The 20375-nt window shown below is 41.1% G+C and overlaps 1 protein-coding gene across 6 annotated transcripts in view; it reads left to right on the top strand.

The window, feature by feature from the left end:
- The first annotated feature begins 1737 nt into the window (after positions 1–1737).
- Positions 1738–20375, top strand: part of ALKBH3 (alkB homolog 3, alpha-ketoglutarate dependent dioxygenase) — a 33031-nt gene continuing 14393 nt past the window's right edge. The window contains exons 1-9 of one of the 6 annotated variants that reach the window (XM_047878411.1): positions 1875–2071; positions 2972–3119; positions 3426–3529; positions 4980–5014; positions 8137–8184; positions 9565–9668; positions 11170–11258; positions 16630–16839; positions 18088–19197. In XM_047878411.1, coding sequence (XP_047734367.1) covers positions 3041–3119; positions 3426–3529; positions 4980–5014; positions 8137–8184; positions 9565–9668; positions 11170–11258; positions 16630–16839; positions 18088–18195 — 777 coding nt within the window. In that variant the 5' untranslated portion in view covers positions 1875–2071; positions 2972–3040 and the 3' untranslated portion in view covers positions 18196–19197. The other 5 variants (XM_047878408.1, XR_007156347.1, XM_047878406.1 and 2 more) reach the window with 5 other exon arrangements.

The following is a 20375-nucleotide window of genomic DNA, read 5'->3' on the forward strand; positions in this document are numbered from 1 at the left end:
GCTTAACGTCAGACCAAACTGCAAGGGAGAAATGTTCCAGGATTGCAAGCAGGGTTCTGGAGGATGGGTTTGGAGCTGAGAATGAGTGGGCTGATAACTGGCATCGCACCTCGCTTTCATTCCCTCTCCCACGGTCTCCACCACCACCCCCTGATGAAAACACAAATACTGCAAATAGAAATGGGGGAAACCCAGGGAGTAAGACTCAAAAGAACATCTTTCTAATGCTATATAATCTCACGTATTTAGGGTAACCAGCCATCTCAGTTGCCCGGTACTGTCCTGCCTTTAGCACTTAAAGTCCTATCTCCTGGAACACCTCTTAGTGTCAGACAAACGGGAATGATTTGTCAACTGACATGCATCCTAAAGGTTTCTGAACTTTCTCTGCATTCGAATCACCTTGAGCACTTGGTAAAAATGCAGGTGATTGTTAAAAATGCAGTTATTTTGGAAGCAAGCAGGCCGTAGATTGATTTTTGAGAAATGTTCTACTTGGAGGCTGAAGATGTGTTAATCACTACTTTTAGGGACTCCTCAAACCAAACTTCTTTGTTCCTGTTCCAAAACCATAATCATTGAAAAGAAAGAATGGCATTCTTTAGAAGACACAGCCAAGGTTCCTGAACCAGAAACAGACACCGACAAATTACTAGTTGATGGGGACCAAAAAAAAAAAAAAAAAAGGTAAAAATTATAGTCTGGCCTTACCACTTTTCTCTCCTTTCAGTTCTAGGATAAATCATTTTCCTTCATTGTCACAAAGTATAACAAAGAATGATGGGTGCTGTGAAGATTAGATTGGTGGGGTACACTGAACTTCTCTAGGTAAGCAGTATATAATACAAGTCTTATTTCAAAGACTTCCACAGTGACTACTATTTGGTAGGTCTTAGAGAATAAGCCACACAAAACAGTCAGTTCGGTGCTACGTTTGCTATTTTCACAGTGTAAGACACATGGTTTAACATGGCCAGTTTAAAGATGCTTCTTAAAAACTCAGATGGGATGAAGAGAAGACACTCTTAGCATCAATTGAATTTCTATTGTGTTTCAAGCATCCTGCTAAATTCTTTAAATGCATTACCGCATTTACCCCTCCCAACAAGAGCTATGCCAATTTCATAAAGAAATGGAGAATTCGCCCTAGATTATACATCTAGTAAATGGTGTCGTCTGGACTGAAACTGAGGTCTGTTCACTCAAGCAAAATTTGGTTAGCAGTGGAGAGCCACGGAGAAGGTGTGGTCCCATGCCTCGTTGTGTTATTGATGGAAGTGTGCACAGGCTGCAATGGGGGCACAAAGGAAGTGCATGTTACATTCTCCAGAGCTTTCAGGGTAGAATTCAAATCCTTCTACTTAGCACGTCACTACCTGGTTTCCCAACCCTGTCGCCCTTCCACCAGCCCCGCAGGTACCCTGTCACTCCGTATAGACCAAGGATGCTGGAGCTTAGACTTCTGCAGTTTGGCTTTCGGAGGCGGGGGTGGGGGGGGGGGGGGGGTGAAGGGGCGACTATGTCCAGCGGGACCTGGGCCTGGCAAACACGCCTTCTTTCCCACCCTCGCCACGCCCCACTCCTCACCGGGCGCCACACCACCTTCAATCTGTGCTCCGGTCCAATCCCGGCCCGCCCACCGGCGCCTTTAGCGACCCGGCCCTCCCTGCGCAGGGATCGCGGAGCTGCCCGGACTCTGGCGGATGGCGCCGGAAGCGGCGGCGGCGGCGCGTGACGTCAGGAGGAAATGCCTGACGCCGCGGCCCGTGCTTGCGAGCTGTTGGAGTCGGTGCTGCACTCTAAAGGTTCCCCAAGCGCAGGCGGCGGAGCGGCTCCGGGACGGCGGGGTTCGCTTCGGGACCGAGCAGGTTTGTACCTGCGCGCCCGGCTCCGCTGCTGCTGTGGCGACCCGGCCCCCCCTCGGTGCCTGGGGGTGTGGGGACCGTCCCCCGAGGACCCTTCCCGGCCTACCTCTGGGACCGCATCCCGGGGCTCCTGGAAGAGAAGAGTCTAATAATAGGGAAAGTTGCGCACTCTTCTTGAGGACCAGCCTTTTTCAGCGGTGAGAGAGGTATTGGTTCCCCTCTTAACAGAGGAAGAAACTGAGGCGCGGAAAGGTGAAGTCATCTGACACAAGTCACGCAGCTGGGAACTGATAGATTTAGGTTCAGAGCGAGCCAGGCTGGCGCCAGAGCCCTCGTGTTTTGTTTTTTTTGTTTGTTTGTTTGCCTTCTGCAGGGTTCTCAAGCTTTCTATGGGGTAAAGAATCCCAGGGTGGAAGGTGGGGTTAGTTAAACAGTTTTTGGGACGCCACAAAATCATTGGGTCTAGGGGGAGGCTCCGAAATCTATTATTTTCAACAGCTGTCCCCTGGCACATAATATTACTCCCCTGTGAACAGAGCAATGGTCGTGTTAAGAGCTTTTATGATCTCAGTTGAGAGAAAATACAAACTTCCTCTACACATCTGGTGGGAGTGGAGGGTTAGTATTTGACTCTGCCATGAACTCTTTTTGGGCAGATGGCAGTCTCCGTCGTCTCCCCACCTATTAAATGAGAAGGAGCTACACGCCCTTACCCACCTGGGGAAATTTGTTAAATGTACAGATTCCTGGGCCCATCTCAGCTCGGAAGATCTGGGAAGGTCTGGAAATTGGTGGGCTAAATAAGCCATAAGATGAGCTGGTAACATTTGAGAACTTGAGATGTGAAGCCTTCTTAGATCAGTAAAGAAATGGATCATAGGTTCAGAACATGTGCTGTGAATCTCCCCGTTTTTGTCTTTTTGTACCTGTGCTCCTGTATGTGGGCTGTGAGCTAAAATTTCATTGGCAAAAATGCCAAAAAAGTGGTTTTGATGTAGAATCTCTGATTGCTATTGAGCTTGAAAGGATTATAATTACTCCCTTAGGTAGTCTACGCTCTCATAATCCTAACTAAAAGCACTTTCCTTTTTTTTTATTTTAAACAGATACCATTGGGTGGTTTTAATCAGGAATGAAATGTTCTGAAAGCTAAGAGCAGAAGCCTTTTGGTCAACATGGAAGACAAAAGACGGCGAGCCCGAGTGCAGGGAGCCTGGGCTGGCCCTGCTAAGAGCCAGGCCACTACTCAGCCAGGCAAGAACCTGTGGGGACCTTGTGTGAATGCACCTGCATTTCAGTTGATGTTAAGGAATTATTTAAAATGTAGCTGGTACTTTGATTTTCTTGATGGCGATCTTTTATTGAGGGTTGATATTTAGTATTCCTCATATTTAGTGCCTGCTCTCAAACCTTACAGTGTGTGTTTTGGGGTCTTCGACAGACTTTACTAATTAATTTCTAGATGTAATGTACATTATCTTCAAGTAGACTCTATTGGCTCTTGCTCAGTAGAGCAGACATTTTGGAGTCTGGTTTGAGTCTGTTCTTGCCTTACTTTAGCTGCCACTGCTAAGAGCCATCTCCACCAGAGGCCTGGTCAGACCTGGACAAACAAGGAGCATCATCTTTTGGATAGACAGTTCGTATTCAGAGAACCCCAGGAGGTAAATTCTTTTTCTCTCACAACACTAAGAGGTTTGCTTGTAAAAGCTGTAGTCACACAGTAGATCCTCAAATAGTGACTGAATACATTCACTAATAAAAGGAGCATGCAAGGTATATAATAATAATAATGAAATGTGGACTATCAGCTCCTTAGTGTATCTGAAGATTTCTTTCTAGTCTGCTCCCAACTCATGGCTGTATAAAGTTCCCACTTTGGGGGCAAGGAGGTTATACCATGACTAGTGCTTACATTGGTTATCGGAGTACTTTTTTTTAAAATGTTTATTTATTTATTTTGAGAGAGAGAGTGAGCAGGGAGAGGTGTAGAGAGAGGGAGAGAACCCCAAGCAGGCTCTGTGGGGCTTGATCCCACGAACTGGGAGATCATGACCTGAGCCAAAATCCAGAATCAGATGCTTAACCAACTGAACCACCGAGGGGCCCCCCCCTTTTTTTTTTTAATGTTTATTTTTGAGAGAGAGAGAGAGAGAGAGAGAGAGAGAATGAATGAGTATGCATGAGCAAGGAATAAGCAGAGAGAGAGAGGGAGACAGAATCCTAAGCAGGCTCTGCATAGTCAGTGCAAAGCCCGGCAGGGGACTCAAACCTACCAACTGTGAAATCGTGACCTTGGCTGAAGTCAGACGCTCAACTGAACCGAGCCACCCATGCGCCCTGGTTATCTGAGTTCTAACAGTCCTAAACCCTTGCTGTCTTTAGTACTAGTGTAGCAGGTGTCTCTGGAATTGGATTGAAATTTTCAACTACTACAATGCCTGATTTTTTAGCTTTTTTTCCCCATGGGGGAAAAGTTGTAGGAAATAGTGAAGATTCACTGTTTTTTAATAGCATGGGAACATGTTATTAAAAATCAGGCATTTTGCTTTAGTAGTGCTTGTAAAAATAACGATTAAGACTTATTTCTTCATGTATCTTCTATTTTTAAAAATATCCTGGGCCGCCTGGTGGCTCAGTCGGTTGAGCGTCCGACTTCAGCTCAGGTCATGATCTCACAGCTCATGACTTCGAGCCCCATGTTGGGCTCTGTGCTGACAGCTCAGAGCCTGGAGCCTGCTTCAGATTCTGTGTCTCCCTCTCTCTCTGCCCCTCCCCCACTTATGCCATGTCTCTCTCTCTCTCTCTCAAAAATAAATAAACATTAAAAAAAAAAAAAAATCTCCTGGAAAGATTTTTCCAGAATTTCTGGGTGCTTGGAAAATGGATTGATTCTACTTTTATTATTTTTTCTTGCCCCACTAGTAACTGTGAAGTAGTTCTAAGAAAAGCAGACATGGGTCTCTAGTGGCATAGTAAGAGCTTGGAATAAAAAAGGATAGTTTTAAACTTGATTTATTTTTACCAGTAATGAGAGGATATGATAATCCTGCAGATAAGTCTTTCTGAGGATTAGGGATCATTCCAGAAGTAAAATCTGCCTGTTCCTTGCAGGTAGTACGCAGAGCCCCAGAGCCACGAGTGATTGAGTAAGTAATTTGCTGCCATTCTGTATTTTTTGCCCGCAGTGAAATGGAGAGCCCAGATAACTCACCCAGTTTTTTTCCAGCTGGAAGGAAGCTAATGGCCCAATTACTGTCTTAATTTTAGGCTGGGGTATTTGTAATTTAGACATCTTTAAACTTGGTCTTTTGGGAAACCTTTCACAATTTGTTAATGGTGTGGAAAATGCCATAAGGTGCCTGTACGTTGATCTCTGACTTGTGTAGGTTTCTTGACCCTGTTTCACTAAGATCTGCAGACAGTAAGTGAAAATATCTCCTAGGTAAAGACAGAGTGGGGGCAGCTGGATGGTTCCGTTGGTTGAGTGTCCACCTCTTGATCTCAGCTCAGGTCTTGATCTCAGGTTCGTGAGTTCAAGCCCCATGTTGGGCTCCACGCTGGGTGTGGAGCCTACTTAAAAAAAGAAAAAAAAGACAGGGAGGTTTTTTCCTAGTCCTTAAAACCTGGATATTTGAGAAGACTTTAGTTAGGTACTGTTCGACTAGCAATGCTTATGAAAGCTGTTAGAAATCTAGAGGGCTTTAAATGTTTACTTACTTGTTCCAGAGCAGTTTAAATTCTTAAATTGATCTGTATATAAGATAACCTCTTTAATTTATAATTCCTCTTATACTGATCAGCATATAAAACATTCTTTTCCAAAATTAACGAAAGATGCTTTGACTTCTCTTTTCCTGCTTTTCAGTTTCCATCTGATGTACATAAATTGCCAGTAGAAAGCATCCTTTTATTTATGTATTTATGTATGTATGTATGTATGTATTTTTTTAATGTTTATTTTTGAGGAAGAGAGACAGTGTGAGTGGGGAAGGGACAGAGAGAGAGGGAGACACAGAATCCAAAGCAGGTTCCAGGCTCTGAGCTGTCAGCACAGAGCCCGACGTGGGACTCAAACTCACAGACTGCGAGATTGTGACCTGAGCCAAAGTCAGACGCTTAACCGACTGAGCCATCCAGGCGCCCCATGCATCCTTTTATTTTAACAAATTAGCGTTTGCATGTTATTGCTCATGAACAGTGTGTTAGTCTGTTTGGCTATTTGCAGGTCGACCTGTATAGCTTAGAAAAATGTGAAACTAACACGAGGTCATCTACTTTGAAAGAGGGTATCAAAGTTGTGGCCTTACCACTAGTTAGCTATGTAACGAGTCCTTAGGTAAGTTAAGGCCATTTCTCAGGACTTTAGTTTCCTTGTCTATGATATTAGGATTTGGACCACATAGTCACTTAAGGCAGAGTGTGGTAGCTCTAACAGTCTTTGATTGTTTGTAAGTACCAGTGTGACATTGTCTCCATTGGTGATAAAGAGAAGAAACAAAACCATGAATCCTATTACGAGGTACATGTGGGACATGCAAGCTGAAAAAATGGGCAGTTGTGAATATTTAGGTCATAGCAAAATTACAAAACTTCCTGTTTGATCCCAGCATTTGTTAATTCTGGTTATGTAAAGTTAGCTATGTTAGGTTTTTATTTAATAACCAGAAATGTCACCCACATTTGAACTGAGCCAGTTTCTTAATGTGGCCCAAAATATATCACACTGAAACATTGTGTTCACACTATGGGAAACTATAGGCTGCTCATTGAGAGACATTATAAATGTATGTGACAATAACCCTGCCTACATTTTGGCTCAGAGGGGCTTGCACAATCTGCCTGAGAGCCCAGCTCGCAGATCATGAACTTCTGGCTCGCATGACAGAGGGTGATGTGAACACTGTCCCTTTATATTATTTTCTGTAACTTACCCCTGTCTGGGAGGATCTGACACCATTATTCTGGCATAGGAACCTATGCAGTCTGGGTGTCTGTTTTCTCACTGTGGACCTCACCACCTTGCACATCTGGAACAGTTTTGTACTTTTGCACATTTGGTTAAATTCTAAGCTTTTTACTGCCCGTCTACTATGTTCTAGGCACTGGGAAACAACGGTAACCCATTGCTTGCCCGTCAGTAGCCCACAGTCTTGTAAATGAAATAGACATGTAATAAGGTAAATTGCAGTAGTGTATATTTTGAAACAGTAGACTTATAGTAAGGTCTACTGGTAGCATGGAGAATGAGATGGTTAACATTATTTGGGTGGATTAATGGTCAGGAAAGCGCTACAGGAGGTGAGACTGAGCTGAGACTTTGAAGGATGAATTAGAATTTTCTGTGGGACCAAAGCTCGGGTGGGTTGGATTGCGGGTGCCAGATGACGGAGGAGGGCGAGGGGGTATTCCAGCTTGTAGAAAAGCAGGATTAGAAATACAGTAGTGTAGGGGCGCCTGGGTGGCGCAGTTGGTTAAGCGTCCGACTTCAGCCAGGTCACGATCTCGCGGTCTGGGAGTTCGAGCCCCGCGTCGGGCTCTGGGCTGATGGCTCAGAGCCTGGAGCCAGTTTCCGATTCTGTGTCTCCCTCTCTCTCTGCCCCTCCCCTATTCATGCTCTGTCTCTCTCTGTCCCAAAAATAAATAAACGTTGAAAAAAAATTTTAAAAAAAAAAAAAAAAAAAAAAAAAAAAAAGAAATACAGTAGTGTATTCAGGAGATTCCAAATAGCAATGGGAGGATCACGAGTGGGTGGGAGCTGTCGGGAAGTGGAGCCACATCATGGGACCCTTGAAAAGTTGGTGGGGAACCTTTTTTAATCAGGCAGGAACCTCATTAGACATGTATCTGAAAGCAACAGCAGCTCATAGCCCTGAGATGGACTTGCTTCCTGTTAAATGCACCTATTCCAGGGTCTCCAAAGGGATGTGCTGTTTGGTACCCCTTTGTGTGATAGATTTCTGGACCATAGCAGCCTCAATTGTGGATGACATACAGAGGGGTAGAATCAGAATTTATTTTATCTCAGTTTTTGTCTCCATGGCCTGATTCCATCAGGATTCAATTCCCAGTGACATCAGTGGTCTGCCACCATCTTACTCTTCGTCTCGCTGGTGGAAGAAGGTGGGGTTAGGCCTCCCTCATAGTGCACCCTCGTTGTGAAATCATTCTGGTGATCAGGAGTTTGGGAACTGCAAAGTACAGCCCTTCCACTGGGTGGAGTGTATTATTTTGCCTGATCCCAATGAGTCTGTTTTCTTGATTTATGTAGCAGAGAAGGTGTGTATGATATCAGCGTGTCACCCACAGGCGTATCTAGGTAAGTGAATCCTCCCTGGAAAGTTCATAATTATTTTTCAGTTAATAGTCTCTTAAAATGTTCTACTCCCTTACTTGAGATAGGTAACTTCTGCCTCTGAAAATCTTGGGGAGTGAGACTTTGGTAATATCTCTTTTTATGTAACATTTCTGACTCCAAAACATTTTCATAGCCTCTCTGTCAGGTGTAGTAACTATTCTGCAATTTTTCAGGTGAGAAAATGAGACCCAGGGAGATTAAGTACTTTCTCCTAGTACCACATAGTAACTTAAAATTACAGGTGACCTAGCCTCTACTTCTGTTCTTTGAATGCTCCATTTTATTACTATTATATTACATTATATATATCATTTCATTTATTATCGCATTAATCATATTACTACATATATTTTTATGTGTGTTACATTATGTTAATCTTTAATCTACATGAGTAAGTTAATACCTTAATCTACATTAAGGTAGATTTCATTAAAGTTAAAGCATGTGCAATTTAGGGTATAGTAGGCATTAATCATTATTAAAATGAAAATTTTGGAAGCATCCCCTTAATGCATGAGTTTGCTAAGTCACTATAAAATAATTTATTTTAAATGGCCATTTAAAATAAATATATCAGAACTTGCATATCTAAATGAATTGCTTAGAAAGAGCTTCAGAATCTCTTTTAAAGCAAGTTTAACAGTCACACAAGAAAACCAGTTGCATTATTTTGGTCGCATCTCATTGTTAAGCAGGTATGGCTTCAGGTGCGTTTTGGCTCTGAAAAAATCAAAGACACCTTCAAAGAGTGAAGTTTGACAGAATGTTCCAAGGGCTTTCAGAACAAAGAAGGATATCCAAAATGATTTTGAGCTGACTTGGCATTAATGAAATAAGTATATATTCAGTGACAGAAAGAACCCTCATTTGGAAGTGTTTATTTTGATACAGTCATAAATGGTCGTTTTCCCTACAACTGACATAGTCTCAGAAGACAGCCAATTGTTAGAATAGCACAGGGCCAGGCATTTTGTTAGTTTACTTTTCACAGTGAGCCTGTGAGGGGGATATCATTTTTGTGTTACAGGTAAGAAAAACCAGCCTTCATAGAAGTTAAGTAATTTACCCAAAGTTTCACAGCAAGTGGTAGGGGAGCAGTATTTGAAGTGTGTCTGTAAAAGCCCTCATGCGTTCTTTTTCCTTTATTGCCTCTTATTTGTCTTAACGTGAAAGTTTGTTTCACATCTGGAACATCATGTCCTGCTTGCCATGGGAGGTATGGCAAGATGAGTTCATCTACCCATGAAAGGAAGCATCCAAATTAACTGACTTCACTAATGGTTAGAGACGAGCCCATCTTTTCTGTGTTCTTTAGTTAATAATGGTTCTTTCTTCATCAAGGGTGTGTTTGTATCCTGGCTTTGTTGACCTGAAAGAAGCCGACTGGGTATTGGAACAACTTTGTGAGGTTGTTCCCTGGAAACAGAGGACCGGCATCAGAGAGGGTAAGCACGTGTCTGAGATGGCACTTGTTGCCACTTGGTCTCTCTAGAGACACCGTTGCTTCTTTCACCACGGCCAGTCTTAATTAAACAGAAGAGTAGGGATTTGCCAGCCAAAAGGGACAGGGAAGAGTGTTCCAGGCAGATGAAAGAGCAGGTGGAAGGCCCAGAGGTCAGAGAAGAGGGCAGGAGCCAGGAGGTGGCAGTTCAAGGAACCAGAGGATATGTGGTTTGGCTGACCTGTGCTTGACATACTTCTATCTTTTTGAGTTTGTTTGCTACCATTATTACTTCAAATAGTGACAGCTTACCTCTTTCTTCATAGAAACCTCCAGAGCTTTCTTTTTTCCAAATCTGTTCGGCATATGTTCTTGTAGGATCCTTATTGCCAGCTTTTTATCCTCATTTTAGTTTCAGTAGAAGAGTCCAGTGTCTTTCCATTTCAGCATTTGTACTCTCCTGAACTTGCAAAGATGACAGGACTCGGAGCCTGCTCCTCCGTGGTCACCCACAAGCAGCACAGCTGCTGGACCAGAGGTGTCCACTGGAGGGCGTCTATGCCCTAGCGTAAAATTTCCTGTCGGGCACATTGTGTGAATTCAGATTTTCTGTAAAGAAAGAGGCAGAGTATACTGGCTTCATTTGTGGGACTTGGAAGTCAGAATAGGAGTCTGCTTTTTCTCCTAACTCCCAGAGATTCCACAGCAGTGGCAGACTTGGCTTTGATTGCTGGCTTTGTCATTCAAAGTAATTGTTAATTTTAGGCAAATTACAGTTACATAGTTTTCCAATTCTTGGTTGTCTGGTCTATAAAATGGACTAATGATAATACCTATGTTGTGATAATTAAGGGAGGTAATGCATGATAAGTGCTTAGTAGAATGACTGGTGCATACACAGTAAGCCTTCAGTGAATGTTAGCTGCCTTTATAATTATTGTTCTTATTGTAGCAGTTGATACCACTTGTGGGAAAAAATAGTAGATTGTGGATAACCCCCTACTAAATATATTGACCATCAAAAACTTCTGACTGCAGTCAGCTACATGCTATGGTTGGTCAGAGCACTTTTTTCTTCATCAAAATCAAAAGGTGGCACATGGATGAACAGTTTATCTTGTTTCTTATATGGATGTTGGTGCCACAGATTCCTGCCTATGAGGGTTCAGACTCCATATCCTGCTTTTTAGACCTTCTCTAATCTGAACCTTTCTGAAGTGTGACTCCACCCTTGTTTATGTCATCACTGATGCAAACGAGTCACACGTACTCTCAGAGCTTTGCCAATACGGTTTCTGCCAACATACCTTCTCTTGTCTTCTTTCTTTGAGCTCTTACCCATTCTTCTCCTGAAATCCCATGTCCTCAAGGTGGAACCGTGGGTCAGAGCCCATCTTTACTCTGCCTTTGTATTTCTCATAGCTTCTTGCACATTGCATGGTGCTCAGTAGGTACACCTTAAATAGCGTTAAACCATTTCAAAGGCCCTGTATTTTCTTTCTCAGATGTAACTTACAAGCAACCAAGACTTACAGCATGGTATGGAGAACTTCCTTACACTTATTCAAGAATCACTATGGAACCAAATGCTCACGTATGTTGGAATGTTGTTGGTATGGTTTTATGGACTGTGTACTATAAATGTAGAGTACTATAAAATAACAGTACTATAAAATAGCTTGCAGAGTTGCATGATGGTTCCTAGTTTAAAAAATCCTCTGGGTTCAAACACTGAGTTTTTGTGCTTGTCACTCTTGATGTGCTTTTTGATCTAGAGATAAACTCTGAGGATGAGAAAAAAATTGGAACTAGAATAAACTGGAACCAGACTCAAGGATTTCAGGAAGAGGAACCATTTCTTCACATCCCTCCCTTCCCCCAGCTTTTCTGGCCATAGCCTTCTGTGTACACCCTTGTACATGTTTGCTGTGGAGCCAAGTTCTTAGGACTGGCCAGTGAGGTCAGAACATCTCCTTCCATTTCTCAGGGTCTTTTGCCATTTGTGAAAAAATCTGGTATTTTTCTTGTTGACTTTGTACTCATTCTGTGGCTGTAGTTCTTAGACTTACATCTTATCATTGCTTTGGCTTATTTCTTATTTCACATCTTTTGTTTTTAAAAGTTTCCATGACAGTAGACAAAGAGATTCTAGTATATAAATTAAGCTTGTCCAAAGGATAGAGTTAAGGTCCAAGAAATAGCTCCCTGTTTAGTTCCTGGAATCTTGCCCTTTGGCAAATAATTTTATGCTTTATTGAAAGAGACTTTGAAGAAAATGGAGTTTTGCTTAATGGCTTTGGGATACATAGAAATATGACACATTTTAGAGCTTCTAGTAATTTGTTGTAATAAACTACCACTTTACTAACATGTTCAGGGACAGAATATTGATGGGGATGGGAGTGGGGACATGGCTTTTTCACATAAGGAGATAGCTGCATGCTTTTGTTTGTAGGGCTGCATTTAGAATGTGACCCAGGGAAAGGCTGAGACCCTTTATATCTGAGGTTGATTTGGAAACATGAAGAGAACGAAATTAGATCAGTCCAACAGATGGCTGGCCACGTTTCTGTCAGAATTAATTTACCTTCTTGTCAACAGCCATAGCAGAGAAGTTGAGGATTAAACAGGCTCTAGGGAAGAAGTTCTTTGTCATCATTTTAGCTCATCTTTTAAAACAGGATTTCTCAACCTTGGTGTTACTGACATTTTGGGCTGGGTAATTCTTTGTTGTTGGGCTGTCCTGTACGTCGTGGGATGTTTAGCAGTATCCATGACTTGTACCCAGTAGATGCCAGAAGCACTCTTCACCCAGTTGTGACAACAGAGATGACTCCAAACATTGCCAGGCATCTGCTGGGAGCGGGCGGAGAGGGGGGCAGAATTACCCTTGGCTGAGAACCACTGCTTTAGAATAAACATAAGGCACATGAGATATCCTGATAGAATGGCTGTTTACGCTTTGAGGACTTTTTGACAACCCTTCAAAAGAATTTTTTAATGACAGTCTTTTTCTTACAATGTATGTAATATGAATTTATTATTGGAAATTTAGAAACTATAGATAAGCATGAAGAATATTAAAATTTTGGATAATTCTTCCACCTAATGTTTGGCTCCAGTCTTTTTTTTTTTTTTTTTTAGGTAAATATATAGAGTTTTTCTATAAAAATAACAATTAGGTATACTGCATTTCATTTAACTATATCCTTAACATATATCATTGAATAGTCTTTTACATCATATTAATAGCTACATAATATTCCATAATCTACGTGTACATACCCTAATTTATTGAAGCAAGCTTTTTTGTTAGATGTTAAGGTTGTCAAATTAGAATTCTTTAATTTGAATTTGGCTGGCTTATAACTTTGTATTTACTGCTAACAGATTTAGTTTGTTTATATCCCATCTTGAACAAAATCAAAAGAGATGCCTCTTTCATAGGTTTTTTTAAGGGTATATGTGTATGTTCGGGGTTCTTGTTTAATTTTAACTTTAAAAATTATTACCTCAAGCTTAATAACCCAAAGCACAGAGGCAAATTCAGTCAGAGGTTATTAAACTTCCTTTAGTCTTTTTTGACCTAAATCTTATATGAACCCGATGTGTGAAAACCAAGAAGTGCCTTGACTGGCTGGGGTCCCCCCAGCTTGACCCTTCTTCTGTCCTCCCATAATCCCAGAGAGACACCTCTGTGGTACCTAGGACTGTGCAAAACACTTTGAAATACACTGAATAGGTCCTTTTACTTCTGTGATTCATATTTTCTCATACTCTTTTCCTCAAATGTCTTTTAAGGATAGAATGCCTTCACTGAACGGTGAGATGATGCTGAATTTTAATTTAGACATTCAGTTCTGAGGGATCTGTATATAGAGTATTGGTTGGAGAGTCTAAATTAATCCTCTAGTTCATTATCCCCTTTTTTCTCCTTACTTCACCACCAAAAATAGCCAGTAAAAATATATACCCACTTAGAAACATAATGCAAACTTGGAGTTACCACAGTGCTCAGTCCCTAAGCAAGTCAGGGAAGTGCTAATTAGTTTCCCAGTCACATTGCAGAAAAGCTATCTTCCTCTTTTACTTTCTTGTTTTTCTTGCTAAGTGTATAATTCTAGCATCTGATCTTTATCTCCGTGAAGATAATAGCCATAAAACAAATAGGAAATACAGCTTGCTAACATTATTGTGGAATTTCACTTGGACATTTATTCTCTTGAACATAGGTTAGTTTAATAACATTTATGTTTCACTGATGTGAGTTTGGTTTGTTGTTGTCGTTGTTTATTTTAAAAAATCCTCTGCTTAGAATGTAATGTTCATATCCGTAATAAGGAACCCCAGTTTACCACAATTTCTACATCACAGCAAAGCTGAGTGATTCCTTGGCAGTTTTACCTGACAGTAGCCATGGGATATACTTAGAATATTATGCTTGCCTTGCTGAACATGTATTCCTTCACTGCAATACATTGAACATGACTTTGAAGGGATTCTTTAAAGTAGAGTTTTTAAAGTAGACTCTGTGGATACCTGGAAGGGTCCACTAAATCCTTTTGGGGAGTCCACAGGTCAAAACTATCTCTGTAATAATACTAAAACTATATGATACGTGACACTTTCACTGTGCCTAATTTGCGTTGACGATACAAAAGTAATGGTGGATAGAACTGTTGGTATCTTAGCATGAATCAGGGTGTTGTCGCCAGACTATTATGAGTAATCACAGTGTTCTTCCCCACCATGCACTTCCAGTTTAAGAAAAAAAAGCTGATTTCATTTAAGAATGTTCCTCGAAGCAGTAAACATTACTACTTTTATTAAGTCTCAATATTTGAGTTCATCTCTCTTTAATAGTTTGATGAAATGGAAGGTATGCATAAAGCACTCCTGCTCCAAAGCCAAGTATAATGGTTGTCAAGGAAAAACACTTGTGTGATTGTTTAAGCTATAGCTGAACTATCTGCTTTTATCATGGACCACATTTATTTGGAAGAACAACTAACAGACAAACTGTAGTTATTCAGACTTGAGTATTTGGCAGACGTAAATGAATGAAGTGACTGTCACTTCAAGGGGAACAGTAGATATGATTTGTTACTTATAAAAGTTGAGTTTCCAAGCAAAATTACTAATTTGGAAAAAGTCATATCTGTCACTTTGAGCCTGACCTCTTCCTATTACTTAGACTTTTCTGATGAGATCATTGGTAATATTAATGGATATGATTTTTTATATCGTATAATGAAATGTGTCAGCAGGAGATCTGCATTACTCATTGGATCAATATTTTCCACATGACCAATACTTGATATTACAGAATCATGCAAGATTAAAAGACTCATTCAAAGTGCAGTCTGGCCCAGTGGATTTAAATGTAAGAGAATATGAGAAATTTATTGATATGGTTTCAGATTCCACACTGTAACTAACCTTTAAGAAATCAGTACTTGTTGAGTTTTGGTGTAATATCAAAGAATATCCACAATTATTTGGAAAGGCTGGAAAAGACTCCTCCATTTTCTAACTACATATCCGTGTGAAGCCAATTTTCTTCATATACTTCAACAAAAACAACATATTGTAACAGATTGAATGCAGAAGCAGATAGGAAAATCAATTCTCTTGAAACAAACATTAAAGATATATGCAAAACAGTGCCACTTTTCCTGCCATTTTTTTTGTATTGGAAGATACAGTTATTTTTCATAAGATAATATTTGTATTAACATATAATGGGTTTGTATTTTTTTTAATGAATTAACCAATAGTTTAATTTTTTTAGTTTTAATTTTTAACATGATAAACATCATAGCTGCAGCCCATATAAACAGCCCATATAAACAGGTTCTTTGGGGGTCCTCAATCATTTTTGATAGTGGTGTGAGAACCACTGTCATAAAGGAAGCTCTGTAATGCACTTGGGGTTTCTTGGAGAAAGGACAGAATTCTAACAACTAATACAGCCATGCTGATTGTAACTCCCCAAGTACAGCGTAAGGTCAGGGGTCGTAGCTTCCTGTAGTATATGTGGCAAGACTGTGTTCCAAATATAAACTACATACAAGAACTGGGTGCTCAGGAGACAGGGCTGTGGAATCTGTTTAAACTGTATGTAGTTCACAGCCCATGTATTTTTTTTTTTTTAATTTTTTTTCAACGTTTATTTATTTTTGGGACAGAGAGAGACAGAGCATGAACGGGGGAGGGGCAGAGAGAGAGGGAGACACAGAATCAGAAACAGGCTCCAGGCTCTGAGCCATCAGCCCAGAGCCCGACGCGGGGCTCGAACTCACGGACCGCGAGATCGTGACCTGGCTGAAGTCGGACGCTTAACCGACTGCGCCACCCAGGTGCCCCCACAGCCCATGTATTTATCAAGGCCACGTCATGATTCCATTCTGTACAATGTTTTTTCCTTCTAGGTTCTATTTTTAGGAAGATAGCCACTCTGGAAATATTAAATACCTTTTTTAAAAGCAATTCTGTCATTCATGATAAAATAGAAATCGAATGAACAGAGAGCCACCCAGCAGAAAAGTTGTTTGATTCCTCAGACTTCGGTCTGTATCTGCCAACTACCTGGCAACCCATCAGCCATGGCGGCAGAGCCCAGACTATTCCATTCACCTTCTTAATGACTCACTGAGGTGACTGCCCTGAATATAATGACACTTGCTTCTTTGTGGGGTCATGTATTTAACACAGAAGGGTTGAGATGGGTAGAAAGGCTTAGTCCTCATGATAGTGCTGTACCAAATTTTAGTACCTTAATAAAATGATAGAGGTCAGTTTGCTTCAAAATGGAAATAATGGGAGGGAATTAAACTATTCCTCTTGCCATTGGTTATTGCATTCCAAGTGTGTTTTGCTTATTCCATGGGCCTGTTGATTTAAGACTGACTTTGCACTTTCTGTTTTACATGTGGCTGTCCCTTCTCTTGGCCTGATGATTGCAGTGGCATCCTGTGCTGCTCACACTGAAGGACCAGATTGAAAAGAACACTGGCCACACCTTCAACTCCTTGCTCTGCAACCTTTACCGAAATGAGAAAGACAGTGTCGACTGGCATAGTGACGATGAACCGTCGCTAGGGAGATGTCCCATCATTGCTTCGCTGAGTTTTGGTGCCACACGCACTTTTGAGATGAGAAGGAAGCCCCCACCAGTGAGTATTCTCTCTCTCTTTTTTTTTTTCATGTTCTTCCTGCCTTCTAATATTCTGTGAAAAAAGTAGAGTTCTTAAAAGCTGCTGTTTTCAGGTTTAGAGGCTAAGAGTACATGTTTTGTTGTTGAAACCTGTTCAACTGATCGCCTACCCCATGGTTACCTTTTGTCTCCCAGAGTGGCCATTTATTCATTCATTCACTTATCCAACAGAAATTGCTTGCCATGTGCCAGGCTTCGGGGGCTCATTTCCTTTGGTGAAAAGAACAGAGATAGCTCCTGTCCTCATGGATACAGGGGATAGACAGATGTTACTAATTACTGAAATGACTGAAATTATGATAAGTGCTGTGAAGGAGAGGTTATAAAGGGAAGACTCGAGCTGGGAGGTACAAGACTGGAAAGGAAGAAAGCATGAGGAAGACACCCCTGAGGAAGGCTTCATTGTAAGTCTTCTCCACGGCAGTGTTGCCACCTTTCTGGAAGGGAACATCGTGAGCATCCTCATTGCCTTCTTAGCCATCTTCTGAAATACAGATGAACCTGTAATTCTCTCAGAAAGATGAAGTTCAAGCCAAATTCTCAGAGATGGTTGTCCAAATTCAGGGAGAGAAGCAGTAACTAAACATAATAACTTTAGTTTTCCGTCCTGGGTTTTACGTATGTTATAGGATATTTCAGGGACACTAGGAGTTTTGACTTTCTTAAATCAAAAAAGTATAAGACCCTAGGATTAAGATAGGTAGAAAGGTGGTAGAAACTCAAAGAAAAGAGCAAACCTCTACCAAATGATCTTATTATCTTTGTGTCTTTCTCTTACCAAGGTTCCCAGTCATTTAGTTTATAACAGTAAACCAGAGCCAGTCAGTGTAGAAAGGCTTATAAGGCTGTGTTTAGAATATGACCTAATCCAGACCAAATAATTATTAGCCTGCCAGTGCTCATGTCTGTTCTTCATCAGATATGCTTCCTCTAAGAACATAGTTAATGGACTGGGCTGCTTTCCTGACATGTATTTCGGTTTCCAAGCATGGTATTTTGAAGCATATTGTGTTATTTTGCATTTATGCCATTAGGCAGCTTTTGTTGGTATAATTTCCCTTGATTAGGTTTTCTTTGCTTTGTTTCTTTGGTCTGTGCTAGCAGGGGATTGTCAATTGCCAGTGATGTATTGAGTGAACTTGCTTCTGAGCAGTTTGACTGGCCTTCCCAGTTTCATTGGTGATTGATTAGCCTTCTCCTGTACCAGGGGGAGTACCACTTGAGAAGCAGACGACCCAACCTTTGCCATACTCTCTTTGGATATGGTTGTGCTTTTATATGCGGCCTTCTACTCGGTGAAAACCCAGTCAGATAAATTACGTGAATAATTCATCCTGCCCTTGGTAAGGCTCCTGTTATGTGAATAGCAGAGGAACACCACATGTTTCATTTTTAAGTTCAGATCCTCTTCTCAAGCCGGACATAACCACACCAACTTTTTGTCAAGCCTGGTCCTGGGATCTGGCTGTAGCAGTAATTGAGTAAGATGAAGTCGTCTTTTCCCTCCTGGTGCTGTGCCTTCCTATGGAAGTCGCCCTTCCATCTCTCCGAGTGGCACGTCCGCTGGTAGAGCCAGCACGATGTTTGGGATAATCCTCACTTGCAGCCTTACAGGTATTTTCTTTGTTGCCAGGTAGTTACTTGTTCAATCACTGTTTCTTTACACACATACATTCACATACACATACACACCACCCCCTTCTTAAAAACACTTGTGGGCTATTTACAGATTTGAAGCTTAAGGATTCCCAAAGCATGCTTTCTGGATAATTAGTTTTACTGTAGAAGCAGTTTCCAGTCATTAAGCATTAGCAGTGTTCTTGTGCCCAGAATATTCCCATTCCATTTCCCCTCCAGGCAACTGAAGGTCTTCATTTTCGCATATAAAAACATTATTCGTGGCCATCAAGAGCTATTTCTTGGTAATAAACCTCACTTACGTTATAGGTTAACGAGTAGATGGGCAATACAACTACCACACAGCCTTGTGTCCGAAAGCAACCATTTGGAATAAAGATCTCTATTTGAGGGAGATGGCCCATACTGAAGGTTTATCTTCTGAAGTCTTACAGTTTATTTTGATGAGTATAGTGAAAGCACGGGTCACGAAATACTAAAGATGTGGTAAAGTCCCTGTAATTGTCTGCTAGTAGCAAGGGAATCTGCACTACACTCATGATGGCAGATTTGACAAAAATATAGACCTAATAAGTAAGAAAATTCGTCTGAGATCTTAAAGTTGGCTGAGAAAACAGATTTGGGAAGAAATATAAAGGTGTCAATGCCTCACCTCAGACTGTTGACTGTAATCAGTTTTGGCTTCCTGCGTCATCGTAATTATGATTAATTTTGAAGTAATTGCATGTCCTTTCAATTCTGGCTTTTGTTTAAAATAGGAAAATTGAATACATATTAAAAAAATTTTTTTTTAAAGGTGGGGGGGGGCGCCTGGGTGGCTCAGTCGGTTGAGCATCCGACTTCAGCTTAGGTCATGATCTCGCGGTCTGAGTTTGAGCCCCGTGTCAGGCTCTGTGCTGACAGCTCAGAGCCTGGAGCCTGCTTCAGATTCTGTCTCCCTCTCTCTTTGCCTCTCCCCTGCTCATGCTCTGTCTCTCTCTGTCCAAAATAAATAAATATTAAAAAAAATTTGTTTTTAATGGGAAAATTGAAGGGTGCCTGGGTGGCTCAGTCAGTTAAGCGTCAGACTTCAGCTCAGGTCATGATCTCACAGTTCGTGAGTTCAAGCCCCACATCGGGCTCTGTGCTGACAGCTCAGAGCCTGGAGCCTGCTTTGGATTCTGGGTCTCCCTCTCTCTCTGCTCCTCCCCCGCTCATGCTCTATCTCTCTCTCCTTCAAAAATAAATAAAAAATTTAAAAAAAGGTTTTTTTAATGGGAAAAATGAAGGTTAATATATTGGGAATTATAATCATGCATTACTGAACCCAGTTTATTTAAAAATGGCTTTTTTCCCCCAGAACCTGTAAGTTCCATTCTTGGGTAAACAAGACCCAAGTTTAAACTTTTGGAAAGACTTGTTCAAGTTTTTTAACATAGATTTCAAAAAATTCAGGGCTCCACAAATCTAGCTAAACTAGAAGTGCACAGAAGCCTTTCTTTGAGTTGACAGCCTTAGGGTGCATCATCTTTATCTTATTATAATGATCTCTTTTCTGAAGGATTGAAAGGAAGTGGTTATTGCAAATCTGTGTCTACTTTTCTTTCTAAACTCCAGTGAGAGCTCTGAGAACATGACTCATGATTCATACAACTCAAGGTAAAAGCATAAATTAAAAAGCATAAATTACGTTAGTCTTCTGTGTAGAATTTGTAGGAGTCTGACTTTCTGTCAGGAAACTCTTAGGAACCTAACTTAGTATGCCACTGTGGGTTGTAATTTTCATGTCTGTCAACAAGACATTCAGAATGTTAGAGGTTGTGGGAGGGCATCTCTTGTCAAAATCCAGTTCGTTTTAACCTATCAGAAGGGAATCTA

This window comes from Prionailurus viverrinus, chromosome D1, assembly GCF_022837055.1.
Source record: "Prionailurus viverrinus isolate Anna chromosome D1, UM_Priviv_1.0, whole genome shotgun sequence".
NCBI lineage: Eukaryota > Metazoa > Chordata > Mammalia > Carnivora > Felidae > Prionailurus > Prionailurus viverrinus.